The sequence below is a fragment of the Lytechinus variegatus genome, chromosome 14, assembly GCF_018143015.1.
Source record: "Lytechinus variegatus isolate NC3 chromosome 14, Lvar_3.0, whole genome shotgun sequence".
Taxonomy (NCBI): domain Eukaryota; kingdom Metazoa; phylum Echinodermata; class Echinoidea; order Temnopleuroida; family Toxopneustidae; genus Lytechinus; species Lytechinus variegatus.
This window is the reverse complement of record NC_054753.1, coordinates 18,160,972-18,180,568: the sequence shown is the minus strand read 5'-3', so window position 1 is coordinate 18,180,568 and position 19,597 is coordinate 18,160,972. Positions and strand designations below refer to the sequence as shown.

Below are 19,597 nucleotides of genomic sequence, written 5' to 3'. Positions count from 1 at the left end.
TTTTTAAAAACATTTTCTGAGGGGTTGGGGTGGGGACGTGGGGTTGTAGGTTGAACTGACGAGCATTTTGAGTTTGTGCATTAATCCACTTCTTCTTCTGGAAACAGTAGGCTACAGTCCACCGTCTGGTGTATTGTCGTAGGTTACTTATTGTAAATGATCTTTCGTGCATGCGCAACTTTGGCCTAATTTCACGTGACAGTGCTTAGAAATGTGGATTAAGCAAAAGAAAATGGTATTGCGTAGGTCTTTTCAATGACATTAATACGCTTGTAAGCTTATGGAAGTCCATACAAAAAACGCACCCATGCAATGCAATAGAGAAAGTCCATGGATGCAGAAAAGGTAAAAGTAAACACAAGATCTTGAGAATTAGTTGAGGAATATCTCTTCACTTTGGTAAAGAAGACGTGATTTCAGTTCCCCATATATATTTGCATTCTGCCATCCGTAACGAAGTACAAGTGATCGGTTTTCTGATATTCGGACCTCTCTTGGAGTTGCGAACGATCCATAGGCCTACCGACTTTACCAGCTTAAATTAACGAGAAACCAGGACTGATGAGAAGCCAAATCGTAGAACTCGACCCTCAAACTACGAAAGTGCATTATCTTGAAAGCTTTATGTCTGAACCAGCTACACATAAGTGGAAAGTCTGTTAAGACAGACGAAGGCCTACAAAAGATTGTTTTTTCTGAGATTCAGACATCTCTTGAACTTTTCTAGATCCATTCCGTCTTACCAACTTAAATCAGCAAGAGATGACTGGCGAGGAGAGAATCAATAACTACGACAGCGCGTAGACTGTGAAAGTTATTTAGAACCGGATAGTGGAAAGTTGAGAATCAGTTTATGGGAAAGACATACAAGACCTTGAACCTTGCAGTCTCCGAAAAGCGCAGACGCTCTTCTGGAGAAGGTTGTGCTGGGGCAAGAGAAGTACACTTCCCCCAAAAGCGTAAACGTTGTCCTGGAGAGGGTTGTGCTGTGCCAGCTTGTGGTATAGGTGATGTGGTGATCCTGTGGTGCACTATATAGATGCATGTCTGTCCCTCTCTATAACAGCATTTTATGACATAGTGAGGATATAACAAACGTAGTGGTTTTTTTAATTACTGGAGGGGGCGTATGGAAGTCTTTCCGAACGTTTGAGGATAGAACCTGAGGAGAAAGGAAGCGCGATTTTCAGAGGTAAGTAGGTCGAGATGGGGACATCGCTGAGCTCTCAGAAACGCTTTCACCACTACGATGTAACGGTGGGCACGGGGGATCTCAAAGGTTCGGGTACGGACTCCCATGTCTACATTGCACTGCATGACATCAAGGAAAACAGATCCATTGACATTGAGCTTAACTACGTACTACAGAACAATTTCAGGCGCGGTTCCACAGACCACTTTCGGTAAGTTTGATGGCTACTTTGTTGATTGTGTAGACATCGGAGGTGCCGTGACAGAGTGGTCTAAAGGCGCCTAGCTATACATGGAAAGTCCCGGGTTCGATCCCCGGTCGCGGCACCTATGCCCGTGAGCAAGGCATTTAATGTACAATGCTCTTTTATCCTGCTTTCAAATAAATGGAAATGTTATATGCATTATTGGTAACTAGGTGTGCATTTGTTTTTTAAAAAAATATGTGTCTATCTTCAAGCTTTAAAAAATGTATATATACAGAATATTTATTTCATTTATTTGCTTATTCATCTATATTAATTTTATTTATTCATCTTTTTTTTTACCTTTTACCGTTTATTCCCCCTTTTCAATTATCTATTTTCTTTTTATTTATTGTTTCTAAAATTTACTCATCTATTATTGTTGGCTATCTTAAGACTTGCATCCCACTGCTGTCACTGTGTCAGGTACATGTATGTGAGTAATATGGCATAGGTAGAAAAGAGGAAGATCATGAAACCACGAATGAATAACCCCAATCACACACGATCTTCAATGCATATCAGAATAGTATGGTCATTTGAATCTAGTTGACTGATATTAAAGAGTAAACTGGAGATTTACTAGAATATGAAAAACATAGCTCGTCATCATTTCGCTGATACATTACTTGTGCCTCTGAGTGCCTTTTTCACACGTGAATCTTGAATCATCTTCAGGGGCGTCGATCCATTTTTCAGATGGGGGGGGGACAGGCAAAATCATTACAAAATCATTAATCAACGTTTCAGAGGCGCTCGATCATACAAAACACCAACCCACCCACACATAGGCACACATGTGTGTGTGTATGCACACACACACACACACATATATATATGGAGGTGCCGTGGCCGAGTGGTCTAAGGCGCCTGGCCATACATGGAAAGTCCGGGGTTCGATCCCCGGCCGTGGCACCTATGCCCATGAGCATTAAAATGCTCTTTTATCCTGCTTTCAAATAAATGGAAATGCTATGTGCATTATTGTTAACTAGGTGTGCACTTGTTTTTTTTTTTTTTTTTTTTTTTTTTTTAAATGTATATATACATGTATATATATATATATATATATATATGACTCATGAGACACAGACACGTATCTCACCAACAAATTAATGCGAGCGCGAAGCGCGAGCTGATTCTTTTTTTCAGAATACTGACAGGAAAAGCGTGCCTGTTTAGGACTGTTTGTAGTAACTCATGAGGAGGATCTATATCTCACTACACAGATAGTACGAGTGCCGAGAGTGAGCTGAAATTTCTTTATATTCTGACCTGAAAGCTTGATATGCTAGGCATTTTTGGTACCAATGATTAAAATTGGTATCTAAAAGAAGAATAGATGCGAGCGCGAAGCGCGAGCTGAAAATTTTTATATTTCGATCTGAAAAAAATGACATTTTAATTTTTGATAAAGAACAAGATATATCCAACAAAAGATTATTGCGAATCGAAGCAGTTCTTTTGAGGCTTAGAACTGAAAATTGGACATTTACATTCACCTATTTAATCATGAAAAGTATGGGTTTTTGCTACAGAAATGATGCGAGCGCGAAGCGCGAGCTGAAAATTTCTATATTCCAATCTGAAAAGCGAACATTTTGAGCACGATTTTGAATAAAGAACGAGTTGTGTATCTCAATCTAGCTTGCTGAACATTACAATCTTGTTTTATGTTTGCATATCCGGAATTATTGGGGGCAAAATGATATATTTGCCCCCCCCCCAGGATCGACCTCTCTGATCATCATTGAAATAATGATTGCAATTCGTCTTAAGAATCATGAGACCTTTCGCACGCTCACTCGATAAATGTGATTTGAAATCGAATTCCCGAGCGAAGGCGGTATGTCTCCTTGGTGACTTTTCAATGAAAGCACCACATCACGGATACAATACGATGAGTGCATAGCAATTGTATTATCTACGGATTAGTGCTTGAAAGGTCACGTAAGCTCCGGTCCCAAAAGATGTTTTGGAGGTCAGGCCTTTCACACGGAAAATTCGTACCGTAATTTGAGAGAAACTTAATTGGAAATCATCTCCGCAGTAGAATTTGAATTCGAAATTGTGATTAGCGTACGTTCGTAATGCTAGTTTGGTTTTACATGTGCTTTAAAAAAATCGTCATTAGCCTTATTTTTAATTGGAATCATCTTTCAAATAACGATTTTTTTTTACCGTGTGAAAGAACGGTAAGTACAAACGACTGAATAAAGTTATTTTGAAGGCAATAGATAAAGACGTGATTGTTCGATGAGTAGGCATGAATGGAAAGCGATCAGTTATGAAAAGCTTTAAAGCCTCCAAACGGCTCTTAAAGGGGAAGTTCACCCTGACAAAAAGTTTATTGTAAAAATAGCAGAAAAAATAATAAAAAATATTGCCGAAGGTTTGAGAAAAATTCATCAAATAATTAAAAAGTTATTAGAATTTCAATTATTTGATTTGTGACGTCATATGCGAGCAGCATTTATACATAGCGAATGGTAAAAAATCAATGAAATGTCATTTTCTCAGAAAATGGAAAATGGTTTTTACTGTAACTTTTGTATATCAATAGACAAATCATTTCACACCCGATCATGAAAAGAAAACAAAATTAAGTCATCAGGAACCATACAAAATTTGAAATTCATACATTTTATATTACATAACACATGGGGCAGCTGCTCGTTTATGACGTCACAAATCCCAAATTTTGAACTCTAATAACTTTTTTACTCTTTAACAGATTTTCCTCAAACCTTCACCAATATTTTTTACTATTTTTTCTGCTATTTTTACAACAAAGTTTTCTTCAGGGTGAACTTCCCCTTTAAATGTGACCATGCGTGCCCAGAGACAAAGAGGATCGCTCAGCCAAGGTATCAGACAGTGATACAGTTTCTACAGAATTTTGGATATGCTTGACTATGAAATGCATTATAATTGAATGTGTTGTATGAGTGAAATATTGTCTGAAAACACGATTTCTAACTTAATATATCACATACAGTGTCATGTATAGGTGATAAATTCTGTACTTTGAATAGAAAACTGAGGGAAAAGGACGCCACTCACCCCTTACCAACTCCCTATCATCATTGTTATGAATGATATATATGGGCCCATAAAAATGAGTGCTTGTACAAAATTTTCAATCACATTCAATACCGATATCGAATAGTATCTGGCAATTAGATAACTTGAAAAAATAACCTCCTCTGGCAAAACTGACAGGTCATTTATTATTCAGTCCCGGGTAACATCAGTAAAATATGTGTTAGATTTGAAACATGATGACAGACAAGAAGGTGGGGGAGGCTGTCCAAGGCAGAAAGGCGTTTTCCTCGCTTTATTGCAAATAAAACGGTATCACTTTTCTCATGGCAATAATACCAATATTTTGGTGCAGAATATCTTCCGGTGTCACATCACTAGCTGACCTCAAGTTCATCGAGATTTGGCGGGACACCACGGGGCTCTTCGATGACTGGTTTTGCGAGATCATCACCGTGGTCGACCTCCGAACCAAGAAGAAGTTCGTGTTCCCCGTTCACCGATGGATCCAGCCTCACAAGGTCATCCACCTCCAGCAGTACGATATGGCGCTGCCGCAGGACGACGAGAAGGCCGATCAACGTCGAGAAGAGCTCGAGTCGAGGAAGCAAACTTATCAGCTAGCATACATTGGGAATATAGATATACCAAGGGTAAGAATTGTCATTCAAAGAAAAACACAATTCGATGTCTGTAAAAATCGATTAACATTTGTCATACTGCTGCTGCTGCTGCTGCTACTACTACTACTACTACTTCTTCTACTACTACTACTACTACTACTACTACTACTACTACTACTACTACTACTACTACTGCTGCTGCTGCTGCTGCTGCTGCTACTACTTCTGCTGCTGCTACTACTATACTACTACTACTACTACTACTACTACTACTACTACTACTACTACTTCTACTGCTGCTGTAGCTACTTTAAAACTACTTCACTTTAAAGACAATATGCTCTGATACCAGATAAGAACTTACTAAAATGTCTTGAAAATAGGTGATTTGTTTTTTTTTATTTTAACTGATAATTGGTTGTCATAGATATTTAAAAGTTTTCTTAATCAATTTCATAAGAAATTCAATGATTTCAAATCTCCCCGATATTTAACAAATATCGACCCCCCTTTCATTACGCATGCCCCCGTTAACAAATTTCGTTTTATCATCGAAAACCCGTTTCTTATTTCAATTATTATTTTCAAATTAAACGTATATTGAAAATCCTTTTCCAAACTGAATTATGTCGATTGATATTTCTTCATCGGCGCAAGATCTGTGATAGTTATTGATTTATCTAACTTCTGTCAAATTAAGTGAATACATTTTATCCGTATCTTATGCAGATCAAAAACTTTCCAAGTGACGAGGGCTTTTCTGATGATTATAAGGTATGTAACCAAAATGGATGGGTCGTTTTTTCATTTTATTTCAATATATTTTTTTGGTCAAACACAAAGGTTAAGAGAGAGAGATTTTTGTCGTTTGAGTTTGAAGTGAGACTGTCCTAATGCTACACTGACAGCCACACCAAGTACACCGATCCAAGACCGATCAAATTATTTTGAATGGCAAAATTGGTCGGTTTGGAGTCGTTTTCGTTGGTGTGACTAGATAAGAGTCTGTGCAGCAGACGAGCACTATACAGAGACAGAAAGATCTCTGACAGAGGTATAACATGAACACTCATTGGCCCGTAATCTGGGGACCGTTTCATCAACATTTTTGTCTGACAAGTTGTCAGATCTGACATCTTTCCTTGATTCTGATTGGCTGAGAGGCCCTGTTACTATAGCAACTGTCGGATAAAATGGGACTTGTCGGATAAAACGTCCGACAAGTCCTTTCATGAAACGCTCCCCAGTGGTCAGGTTTAACTTTAACCATGGTCTTACTCTGTGCTAAATTATGGGGAGCCAAAAATTACAAAATTCTGCTTATATTGTATATCCCCTATGTTTACTATTTTTCATTCTTGTTATTCTCATAATGAAGAAAGATCCTTCTAAATACTACATTCATCATTCACATGCAATCCGAGTTTCAAATGAGTTCACAAGTTGGATGTGTACTGTTAGGGATTTGTGCCCCATTGGCTCTCCATAGTTTAACCACAACTTTAAACCACGGTTTACTTTAAACCTGAGTTCAGAATACGGGCTTTAGTTTCCTTATTCATTTAAACATTCATGATAGTCAACGTTAATGTTGTTTTAACTCTTGCATTTTAAAGTGGGACATTCGCAGTATCGCTCTCAAAGTCGGGATCGCTGCCAAAATCCGTCAATTCACGACCGAAAAGTTCAAATCCCTAGACGATGTCGAAGGCCTCTACAACCCTCCTCTCCTCCCTAAACCATTAGTAAGTTCTCCTAGTTCAGATATTACTTTACAGCCTTATCATTATTTGTAGACCCTTCAAATATATATTTTCCCCTTTTGTAGGTTTCATCTTTACAGCCTTTTAAACAGGGCCCTTGAAACGACTTGTAAGAGGGTTGCTGGTTTGCTGAAAAGAAAAAAGGGTGATTCACCCCAAAAGAGGGGATTCTTTTCTGAAAAATGGACAAGCAGAAAGAAAAATACCCCCCAAAAAAATAAATAGATAAATAAAATTAAGGGAATTATAAAGTGAAAGTGATTATGTCGAGAAAAAATGACATTTTGACACATACGGGCCCGTCTTACAATCAATCGTAACTCTATGGAAATCCATCATTGTCATAAATATTTCCGCAGGAAATTTACACAATGTCCTTTGTAGACAAAGAGAAGCATAGTGAATTTTTAAAGAAAACAATTAATGCATGAATACACATCATTTCTAGAAAATATTTTGATCGAATTTGCATTTTAGATGTTGACATTGCTGGCCGTCCATAGTTGTGATTGATCGGATCAATCACATCTCTTTATAAGACATGGACCAGAACACCCACACTGTAAAAACTGTGGGGTTAAAACCGACACCAATTGGTGTTAATAGAGGACCACACCCTGAGGTGTTAAAATAACACCCTAGAGATTGAACCTAATACCAAAGAGTGTAAATGTAACAACCATAGGTGTTGTAATAACACCTATAGGTGTAAAACTAACACCACCAATTTAACACCGGTGTAAAATAACTGGTGTGGTCCTCTATGTACATCGGTTAACACCACAGTTTTCGCTGTGCAGAATGATCTTGGGCGGTGAATCAGCACCCCTGCTTCTTAGGACCATACTTTCAAATATTTAAGGTTTCATCATGGAACATTTTGATAGCCAATGAAAAAAATCCGACTGACTACGACGGGGGGGGGGGTCTAACACTATAGATACAAATAAAAGGTTTTACTTACTCAGAAATGCTTTCATTAAAAAAAGAAGAAGTATATTTATTCATATCATCTGTTATTGTTTGTTTGTATTGTGATACTGAATACAGAATAATCCACACCAACACGTGACTGTCTACTATTTGGCAGGCCCATAGGAGGAATATCTTGAGAGCTAATTCCTCATCTATATAAATGACTGATAAAATGTATAATAAATTCTTTCGGAAAATTCCAACTTCAGCTACGTTTAATATTCTTGTTCATTATTTACTTGTATTTGGCTCTTTTCTCTTTCTAACATGCACAGGCGGTACACAATTGGAGATGTGACAAAGAATTCGGTTACAATCGAATGAATGGTTGCAACCCGAGTCATATCCGACTATGCAGTCAAATTCCGGATAGGTAGGTTGTGAGTAATTTTTCGATTAGGCCTACAAATGGCGATTAAGGACATTTTATTGCAAATTTTAAACCTTACTGTCAAGTGAATTTTGATTCGTAACACAACCATACTATATCTAACATAGTTACATGCATATCAAATTTCCTTATTTATATTCGACTAGCGTAATAGTATGATTTTTTTTTTCAAAATCGACAATTTTCCTGAAATCATAACCTATGTTGAATTCAACATTTTCACTTGTAAAAATGTATGTTAACATTTATATTAACTTCGAACATAGTATTTTTCTGCTCGCTCGCGTCGCTTTCACGTTTGCCTCAAAATGTTCATCGTATACATGGTATACAGGACTCGGCGCCTCTCGCCTGCAATGTTTTTACCGATCGAAGGATGAATGAAAGAATACAACTGAGGTAAATCATAAAATATTCGTATCCCAACAGGTATCTTAATATTTTGTTTAGTTTTGCAGTGAGTGAAGAGGCTTTGAAGCCCATACTCGAAGGCATGACGATCGAGGAGGCGATAGAAAGAAAGCGACTTTTTATCATCGATTTCGAATTCTTGCGTGATCTACCGTGTCAGGACGGAGAACAGGTATGTTACAAGGTCTATTTCAGTGAACAAATAATAATGATATTAATGATGATTGTAATGATAATGATGATAAATAATACTAATAATTATAATGGCAGTAACAATTGAATAATGATGATGATGATGATGATCATTAAAACAACAAGAACGATAATAATGATAGATATGTAAAACACAAAAATACATGATGTAAACCAATTAAATGATAATGAACGGAGAATGTACAAAAAAAAATAGTAATGACATTTTTTTTTAAATCGGAGGGACTGATAATGAACAAACAGTACCGTTAAAATATATTGCCGTGACCCAAGCACTGTTTGCCTTTGTCATTTTGCACACAATTTATTAGTTCAACCAACATTTTGTAAATTCATATTATTTTGACCAAGTCCATAATGCTGAGAGATATCACGCGGGCTGTCGCAGAAAGGGCACTGTGTAAATGCAACCAATAATAAAAAAATGAAATAAAAGAACAGCTGGCTTTATATACATGTAGCATCCTTTTTGCCTTGGGATACAAAGCGCTTGCTATTATACCCCGACTTAAAGAATTACTCCTGCCGGGTCCCATTCACCTCACCTGGGTCGTGTGCAGCACAGTGTGGATAAATTTCTTGCTGAAAGGAAACACGCCATGGCTAGGATTCGAGCCCACGACCATTCTTTTTGAGAGGCAAGAGTCAGAACCACTAGACCACGACGCGCCCACAAAAAATAAAATGCAAGGGCAATGACAAGTCTGCATATTATTGGTTGAAAATGAAGTTGAATTTAATTTTGTGGTTGTGTTTGATGACAACTCTTTCTGCAAACGGACTCCAGTCCAAAATTATAATAAATAAGGTCTCCCAATAATTAACTACCTTAAATTTCTTATAATTATGAATTGGTTAATGACCAATCTGTTTGCAAATCAGCCATTGGTCCTTTTCTTTTCTCCACAGATATGCGCACCGAAAGCGTTGTTTTTCGTGAACACTGATAAATACTTGGTACCCGTCGCCATTCAGCTATTTCCCGACCCAGCTGATGATAATCCGGTAAAGTATTTTTTTTGAATGTTTTTCCTTTTTGTCTCGCCCACCAGAGGTGAAGGCGAGACTTAGGGATCCAAATGTCGTCCGTCGTCCGTCCGTCACAAATCTAATGACACATAACTCCACAACCGTAAGGTGCTTTTCAACCAAACTTGGATGGTAGATGGACTTGGGGGACCTGCATGTTATGCTGCAGTTGGAGGTCACATGGTAAGGTCAAAGGTCATTTTCAGGTCAACGTTAAAGTTTACATGCAAGACTCTCTTATGACACCTAACTCCGCAACCGTTAGTCGCTTTTCAACCAAACTTGGATGGTAGATGGACTTGGGGGACCTGCATGTTATGATGCAGTTGGAGGTCACATGGTAAGGTCAAAGGTCATTTTCAGGTCAACGTTAAAGTTTACATGCAAGACTCTCTTATGACACCTAACTCCGCAACCGTAGGTCACTTTTCAACCAAACTTGGATGGTAGATGGACTTAGGGGACCTGCATGATATGCTGCAGTCGGAGGTCATATGGTAAGGTCAAAGGTCATTTTCAGGTCAACGTTAAAGTTTACATGCAAGACTCTCTTATGACACCTAACTCCGCAACCGTAAGTCGCTTTTCAACCAAACTTGGATGGTGGATAGACTTGGGGGACCTGCATGTTATGCTGCAGTCGGAGGTCACACGATAAGGTCAAAGGTCATTTTCAGGTCAACATTAAAGTTTACGTGCAAGGCTCTTAAGGCAAGGCTCTTAAAGCAAGAGTTATTCCATCCCAGTCATATTACAATGAAGCTTTGATACAATTCTGTTGCATGCCCTCGCGAATCACGATATTTCTGGTTATTTTTATACGTGGGCGAGACACAAAATTGCTTTTGCCTTGTCTTTTGAAATAAGGTCTTTATTCAATAATCTCATTCACCAAGTTACCTATACCGACACACGGGTCGTGTGGTCCAGTGGTTAGAGCATTGGACTGATAATCGCAAGGTTGTGAGTTCGGATCTCTACTCTGCCATTATATGTCGTCTATAACGTCAGCCACTATATGACTGATTAACATAGACGTAAAATGTTTCCTAGGTAATAGGTATATACCAGCTTCACGTTTACCAACAAAAATACTGTCCTGCCGAGTTCCTACGGGAGTTACATAAACAGAAACAGATGATATCCCTAGAGGACCACAACTTTAGGCACATCGTGTAGAGTTTGAACATAACATCATAAATCATCTCAAGTAGAGATAAAGTACAATTTACCCAGTGATAATGGGACAAACTCCCCTTCACTGGCATTATGTAACATGCTTGTCTCTTTCCGCATACATCATTCCATTTATTATCTTAGTACGCTGTTTTCTTATGCATTGCAATATTAATTATGTCTTTAATGCATTGTAACTTGTGAATTATTACTATTATACCTGTTCATCGATGTATTACATACTAATAATACATTGATGAACGGGTATAATTCACAAGTGGTTGCTTGGCGTTATCATATCATTTAATCTGTAGTGACTTTATCCTTGTTAAGTCTATTATTAGTGTAATTGATTGACAAATTATGTTACTGCTTTGCATTTATCGCAAAAATGGGCGTGGTCTATTCAAGGCTGGTGTCCTTTTTTGTATTTAAATGATGTTTTATTGGTCACTTCAAGGTACATTCATTCAATACAGTTGAACAAATACGAATGATACATTATAAGAAATTACATAACAGTTACATAACATAAGTGGATAACCACTGTACCATGTCTCGCCACCTGCGTTCGTGGACACTCCTTTTGTTATTTCGAATTGCTATATTCTTTTCCATTTTATACGATCGAGTTAACAAATCAACACAATCAGAAACTGTTGGTTTACATGATTTACATCTACTTAGATAAATTGATTTCTTTGCAATAACTAAAACATGATTAAAAAGAAGACATTTTATTGACAAAATACCGAGTATTACACTTTTTTCGGTTAATAATGAAAAATCAAACATAGTGAGTTCTTTTCCTAGCTGATTCCAAAATAACTGTGTAAATGGGCAATTCCAAAATAAATGTTCGATCGTTTCAATTTCTGCATTACAGAAAGAACATAAAGGTGAAGTAATGACTTTCATTTTATACAACTTATAGTTCAAGTTTAAAATATCGTTCAATACTTTGAACTGAAATTCTCTGTATTTTACATCAATAGTGTTCAATACAGTGCGTATCAAAAAAAAGTTTACACTTAGAAAAAATCCTGTAAAATAATATATTTGTAATATCCTGACGATTTTTCCACATTTTAGCATTGGTACAGATCCATTTAAGCAAATGACGATATAACTGTCGAAAAATATTTCCGCTTGAGTGAGCACCACTTACTTTTGAAAAGTTGGTGAAAAATGATTTGCGCAGAACTTTGAAATAGTTATGCGAATAAGAGTAAACCTTAATCATGAAGAACACGTGAAAATTAGCAAGTAAAATTGATATGAAGATATCTTTTCCCTTTTTAAACTTGTTTCCTTGCCCAAAACACTTCGAAGAGTGCATTGCGCCCCATCCCACTCCCCACACAACGAGTCCATCGTGACGATATTTGCTTTACACTGAGCTGTGATTTACATGAAAAGGCTTAGGCTTGATTTTCATTTTGTTAATCATTGCCAAGCTTGGGAAAAAGTGTGGAGAAACAAGTATTAAATGAATATGTAAACCAACTTTAAATGATAAAAACTTAGTGAAAAATGCTGGAGATGTCTGATATAAACTTTTGTTCAGATTTAGTTATGTCCTCAGATCCAGCTGGCATAAAAAGGGTAAAGGTTGTGCTTACTAAGTGTTGAAATTTCAAATTTGGGCGGCAAAATTGTTACAAAATGCTTGAATGTATCCGTTTTATTTCAATTGGCTAAAAGTGCTAGGGAAATTTATAAGAAATGCTTCGCAGGGTAAGTTTGATTTCACCCTTTCCCCTGGATACAACGTGAAAACAAGCATTTCTGCGCAAACAGATTTTTGCGAGCTTTACCAAAATGGACAGTGCTCACTCAAGTGTAACATTCTGTCAAAACTTTTACTTTCATTGAATAGATGAGACCCAAACCCATATTTATGTGTGAAAAAATTACCAACATGTTGTATATTTTTTAATTCCCATGGCTGTTTCAAAGTGTAAACTTTTTTTTGATACGCACTGTAGAATAGATGAACGAGCTAATACCAATTCTTTATCTGAAACATGATATCTGTTTTGAAGTCTAAACGTACTTACAGGACGCTCATATTTTTCTGCTACTAACAAATCATAAAAATGTTTACTTTTTATTTTGTTTAGCTGTACCAACTCAACAGGAAGGATAATATTTGATATAGCAGCATTCTTAAATGAGTCCGTATATGATATGTCCTTGGTGAAGCTACACTCTGCGACACTTGTAATTCTCAGTTCTGAAAAATTCAGAAAATTTCCTTCAAAGTGGTGCATGTTTTTGCTTTGACCCAGTCGGGGGATTAAAGTCCCAAATTTTGGCCTCTCGCCGCTCGCCTATATATAGCCCCTTATAGCCGCAACAAAAGGTGTTGTCATAACACCCATGGGCAACGAATTAATACTGTAAATTTAACACCATTGCTTTAGTAAAATGATTGTATAGTCCTCAAATGCCGTTTTCATACTGAAGGCAAAATGGGGTTACTCCGGAGTAATTCCGGATTGCGTTGATACTCTTGTACTGCGGACTGAAATTCCAACCCCTTTCAAACTGGCAAGCTCCGCAGCGGTGTATCCGCAGTCGTTTCCGTGGTTTCCAAGCGAGTTCGCGCCATACCGCACTTCCGGTAAGGATTTACTCCGTTTTTAAACCTCTCCTCAAAGTGGGTTGAGTACTCCGATTTGAATCTGGATCGAAACAATCATAGAACTGTTCATACTGCCCTCCAAAATGGAGTGACTTCTTCTGGACTCCGGAGTAACCCCGCTTCGGTTGTCAGTATGAAAGTGGCTTATCGAATAACTCCAAAGTTTTCGTTGTGTAATGATCCAGGTTTTCTACCCGACTGATCCTGAGTACACATGGCTCCTTGCCAAAATGTACTTCTGCAACGCCGACGTCTGCATACACCAAGCCGGATCTCACTTTGGAATGACACACATCGTCATGGAGTCCGCTGCCATAGCAACGCATCATTGTCTGTCTCCATCGCACCCCATATTCCGTCTTCTTGCGCCTCATTTTCTCTTCATCATCGCAATCAACAAGTAAGACATTATAAACCTCATTTTGCAAACTTGCAGCAACATAGATCACGTGACAAAACGTAATTTCTTCCCCAGAGTAAAAAGTAAAATTAATTTTTGGGTGGGGGTAGGGGTAAAAGTAGGGAACTGACCCAATCTTCTAATCTCGACATCTGGGGTAGATGTGAAATTATTCCTTGCATTTGAATCTTACATTTTATTCGTTTCACCCAAGAAGCTTTGTCATCGGTTGTTCAGGACGGAAGTAATGGCGAAAGTGTGTGTGCATAAATTACGATGCGAAAAATGACACAACATCCACCCCTACCCCCCCCCCCCCCTCGTAAACTGGTCGCCTCATTTTCTCTTTTCTCCCTGTCTGATTTTTTTTATTCTTTCTTTCTTTCTTTCTCTGTTAATCTGGTCTATTTGCCCCTCCCCCACTCTCTCTCTCCCCTCTCCCTACCCCCTCTCTGCCCTTTATACCTCCATCTCTCTCATGCTCTCTATTTGTCTTTCAGCAAAGGCCTCGATCTCTTGATGGGTAAAGGTAGCGTTTCCGACACCCTGATGGTCACAGGGACTGCGGGGGTGAATGAAATCATCAACCGCATTTGGAAGAACTGGAGTCTTGACCGTCAAGGGTCTTTTTTGAAAGACCTGCGGGATAGGGGTGTGGATGACCCGGAAGTGCTTCCCAATTACCACTACCGGGACGACGCACTCTTATTCCACAGTGCCATTCAGGAGTATGTGAGGACCATCGTCGAATGCTTCTACGGTAAGATAATCTAACTTGGATTATAAGAATAAGATAAAACGATGTTAAATGCCATATTCTTATTGATATTTTATCATCAATAAATACACCAAATTGTCACCATCATCACCATCGTCGTCATCATCATCAATATCATCATCATCATCTTTATCATCATCATCAGTTGACTCGACAGAAATACAACGTCAAGGTTTTAGAATCGTACGTTTTTCAATAAACTACTGATATTAGACCTTAATGATAATAATAATGATAATAATGATGATAATAACAAGCATTTATAAAGCGCCATCTATATAGAAACATTCTATTCCGAGGCGCGATGTTATTATTTTTACCCTGGCTTTAGCTCGAGCTGCCTTTCAGCTCTCATGCATTCAAGAAATTAATCCTGCCAGGTACCCATTCACTTCACCTGGGTTGAGTGGATAAATTTCTTGCTGAAGGAAATTACGCCATGGCTAGGATTCGAACCCACGACCCTCTGTTTCAAAGTCAGAAGACTAATCCACTGGGCCACAACGGTCCATCTTAAATCTCAATTTTACAAAGTAAAATCCCTCTTAAATCTAACTGATGTTGCTGGTTGGTTTGTAGATTCACCTGGTAAGATCGAAGGAGACCATGAACTTCAAGAGTGGGGCAGAGTACTCTCAGGGTCGAAGTCAAAGACCGGAGAAATCACAGTCAAAATGAAGGTATGTTTCGGTATGTGTACACATTAATAGTACCAAAGTATGACGTCATCAAGTTTCTTTCGAGCTTTGAAGGTTTGCATGGTGGTAAAACTGGATGGTAAGATTTGCGGTTACACCATTAAAGTTAGTCCTGAAAAGGCTTCTTTGGTAATCTTTTGGATAATCGTCCTTATGGAAGAACTGGTGGTCTTGACGTTTCAAGCACGTAAACTCTGACGAAGAACAAGAAAATAAAGAGATACATATGGCAATAAAAATATACAATATCATTGGAACTGGGTGGTCATAAAAACCTACCAAGGTTTGTCGAGATAATTTATAAGCACCCTTATATACATTAAAAAGGTCATATTTAAATTGAAAATTAAGTATAATTGCTAATTTAAGTGCCAATACAGAATTCATTACTTGAGATCATTTTATATTTATACTAAAAATGAAATTCGAAACACATTTAACAGGAAAACCCCATATATTAGTTGATGCAGTTTGTAATACGAAATTATTCATCATCCTATAGGGCGTCCCCAACGACGGCAACTTTCGGACAACCGAAGATGTTTCAGAGGTTGTGACCAATTTCATCTTTATCTGCAGCGTCACACACGCGGCAGTGAACTTTGGGATGTACGATCAGTACGCCTTCCCGCCAAGCTATCCGGGCTGGCTCAATGGAGACCCACCTACATCAAAGGTTAGTCAAGTCTGCGGAAAGTTTATAAGAGCTAACAAGATGCCGAAAAGACGGGACGGGTAAAAATGACGGACGAGAAGACAACTTTTGAAGTTATTAGACTTGTTTGGAACAAGAAGAGAAGATTATTGCTGTTGGAACTCGGCTTATCAACCTGGTGGGTGTTTCATAAAGCTGTTCGTAAGTTAAGAGCGAATTTAAAAACGACTGGTGATCCTTGTGGTAAATGGTATATTCACTGGTGATGGTTAAGTGCGTAAGAAAGGTTCACCAGTCGTTCCTAAAGTCGCTCTTAACTTACGAACAGCTTTATGAAACGGGTCCCTGGTCTGAAAATGAAAACAATGAAATTCGGCAGTTCGACTTCTTTGGGACCAGAAGGCAATTAAGGTACTTGTTTTAAGAACTCGGAAATTTGACTTTTGTTTTCATGTGACTTTATTCACTGCTGCAGAAAGAGCAATTGCCCCCTACCAGAAGATCATAGAGGGCTATGGCTGTTAAGACCATGATCTGAAAGTCGACTTGCTGAGTTCCGTAGAACTCGTCTTGGCGTCATTCAACCCGTACATTAGTTATGATAACAAAAAAGTTATGACGCAAATAGCGCCAAAGAATAGATAAAGAAGATGATGAAGAAGCAGAAGAAGAAACAGAAGAAAAAGTTATCATAATCATCCACATGATCATCACCAACATCACCACCACCATTATCATCATAATCAATGTCTCCATCATCATCTTTATTTGATCAGCAGCATCATCTCCTTCATAACCACCATCGTCATCATCGTCGATCATTATGATGGTCGTCGTCATCGTCGTCATGGTCATCATATGAAAGACGTGATTCATCATACCGGGTATTCTTACCGGTATAAATTATTGATTACAAATGGGATGTGGTTTACGTTATCAGTTAACTGGACATAGTGGTGGTGGTGATTAAGATGATTGTGATGTCGACGATGATGAACATTATGATATGGATGGCGGTGATGGAGATGATAACGAGAAGGAGGACGATAATGATGATGATGGTGATAATGACGACGATGACGATGATGGTGATAATGGGATGACGATGATGATGCTGATGATGATGGGATGACGATAATGACGACGACGGTGATAATGATGATGACGACGAGGAGGGCGATGATGATGACGACGACGACGACGATGATGATGATGACAATGATGGGATGACGATGATTAAGATGGGATGACCATAATGATGGCGATGATGACTATGAAAATTATGATGATAGATCATGACGATAATGGTTATATTATTATGATGATGATAATGGCAGTGGTATTGAAGATGGTAAGTTTGATGCTTAATTTTTTTTATACCAAATCGAACTTTCTGCAACCATTATCCCCGTAGGACCCCTGTCAGTGAAGAAGAGGTCTTCTCTCGGCTCCCATCCAAGCGTGATATCGTACAGTGGATGACTCTCTCAAAGGTTTTAAGTGAGCGAGGTACCCAACCCCTCGGTGATTTCGAGGTTCAATACATCTATCACCCAGTTGGACTGCAAGCTTTAGAAAAGTAAATGAGATTTTCCATTATATACTACACATGGTTTTATATTTCTGTTTCACCATCTTGCTGCCGTTCGCTTAACATCATTGTTACAGTGTTCATCTAGAATTCATATAATAATAACAACAGCAACAACAATGATAATAAGAATAATGATAATGATAACAATTATTATAATAATAATAATAATAATTAATAACAACAATAATAATAACAATGATAACAATAATTATTGATAATACTACTTTACTAATGATAATGATAATTCTGCATTTATATTGCGCAATTTCTATTTTGTATATACTCAACTTCGCATTACAATACTTAAAAGGAAAAGTACACAAAATACTCAACAGTACCAATTAATCGAAAAGTGAATTAAGCCTACTATCTTTATTAATTATATAAAAAAGGTGTATTATTTATTGAAACTCTGACAGTGATTTATGATACTGAATAACTGAATCTGCTTTGTATATCGTCTTTGTATATCGTCTTGGTATATCGTCTTTGTTAAAGTTTATAGTACGCATTGCCCTTCGTTTATTATCAAGCAAGAGTTTCAAGACGAATTGCAGTATTGTCTCGTAAAAAGAATCAACGTCATTGTTTTCCATTGCTAACAACCTAAAGAATGTAGAATTCTATTATTTACATTATTATTTTCATACATATAATTACACACTATAAATACGAATACAACTAAATAAATTCAATTCCCTTTACAAGTGTCAGAAGGAACACATTCTGTATTTCATATTCCATTTTCCACTTCTTCAATTTATAATAAGCTTATAATCTTCACATTTCTGTTTGAAACCTTAGGTTTCGTTAAGGCCTGGAAAAGGCTGGAGAAATGACCGAAGCTTATAATTTTCAAATTTCTTTCTGAAACCTTAGGTTCCGTGAAGGCCCGGCCTGGAAAAGCTGGCGAACTTATTGAAGCTTATATATAATTTTCAAATTTCTGTTTGAAACCTTAGGTTCCGTAAAGACCTGGAAAAAGCTGGCGAAATCATTGATGAACGGAATAGAACAAGGGAAACGCCATACACTTACCTTCATCCCAGAGAAGTGCCGAACTCAATCAGCATCTGAAGGAGGCATGCTTCATATTCTGATCGATCTGCATTATCAGGAACAGCGCCGTATAATCAAGGAGATGTCACATCTAACAGTGGACGTACCTAGGATTTTCCAAGGGGGGGGGGGCAAAATCGTCCGCAAAAAAAACGGCTCACACATAAAAGGTCTTCAACCACAAATAAAGGATATCGTGCCAGAAAAAAATGTCAAAAAATGTCCTAAACAGGATATAAATGACATTTCACAGCACAAAAAAATTGACAAGCAAAAAAAAAAAAAAAAAAAAACGTCTTCAACTTCTCGTCAGGGGGGTGGGGGTAGGGATAGGGCCCTTGCATGGGTTGTGGTTCGTCAGGGGGGCAGTCTGCCTCCCCTGCCCCCCCCCCCTCCGTAGATACGCTAGTACAGTGTCCTCTAACCTCCAGAGGTGATATCGCCTTGGTATAATCTACAATACTAACTGACCAGGAACCAAATGCACGCGCGTCCCCTATAGGCGAAAAATACAAAAGTAGAAATACACTGTATAGGTTACTGTTGAACAGTTTGAACAAGCGTTTAAAGTTCTAAACAGTTGTGCTTAATTCATTGAAGATAGCAGTGGCGTAACTACGGAGGGCATGGGGGGCACGTGCCCCCCAATCGGCTGCCCCCCCCCCAAAAAAAAAAAATGGGGAAAAGGAGAAAAAGAGAGGAAAGGA

At 38.0% G+C, this 19,597-nt stretch overlaps 1 protein-coding gene across 1 annotated transcript; it reads left to right on the top strand.

Annotated features, from left to right (window-relative positions):
• Positions 1–330: 330 nt before the first annotated feature.
• On the top strand, positions 331–19,055 carry LOC121427359 (polyunsaturated fatty acid 5-lipoxygenase-like). Its single transcript, XM_041623710.1, has 13 exons — positions 331–1,403; positions 4,834–5,131; positions 5,831–5,875; positions 6,718–6,846; positions 8,115–8,212; positions 8,681–8,813; positions 9,764–9,859; positions 13,892–14,106; positions 14,607–14,866; positions 15,464–15,564; positions 16,085–16,278; positions 17,652–17,816; positions 18,794–19,055. The coding sequence occupies exons 1-13, from the start codon at positions 1,207–1,209 to the stop codon at positions 18,906–18,908; spliced, it is 2,046 nt and encodes a 681-aa protein (XP_041479644.1). The 5' UTR covers positions 331–1,206; the 3' UTR covers positions 18,909–19,055.
• The last annotated feature ends 542 nt before the right edge of the window (positions 19,056–19,597 follow it).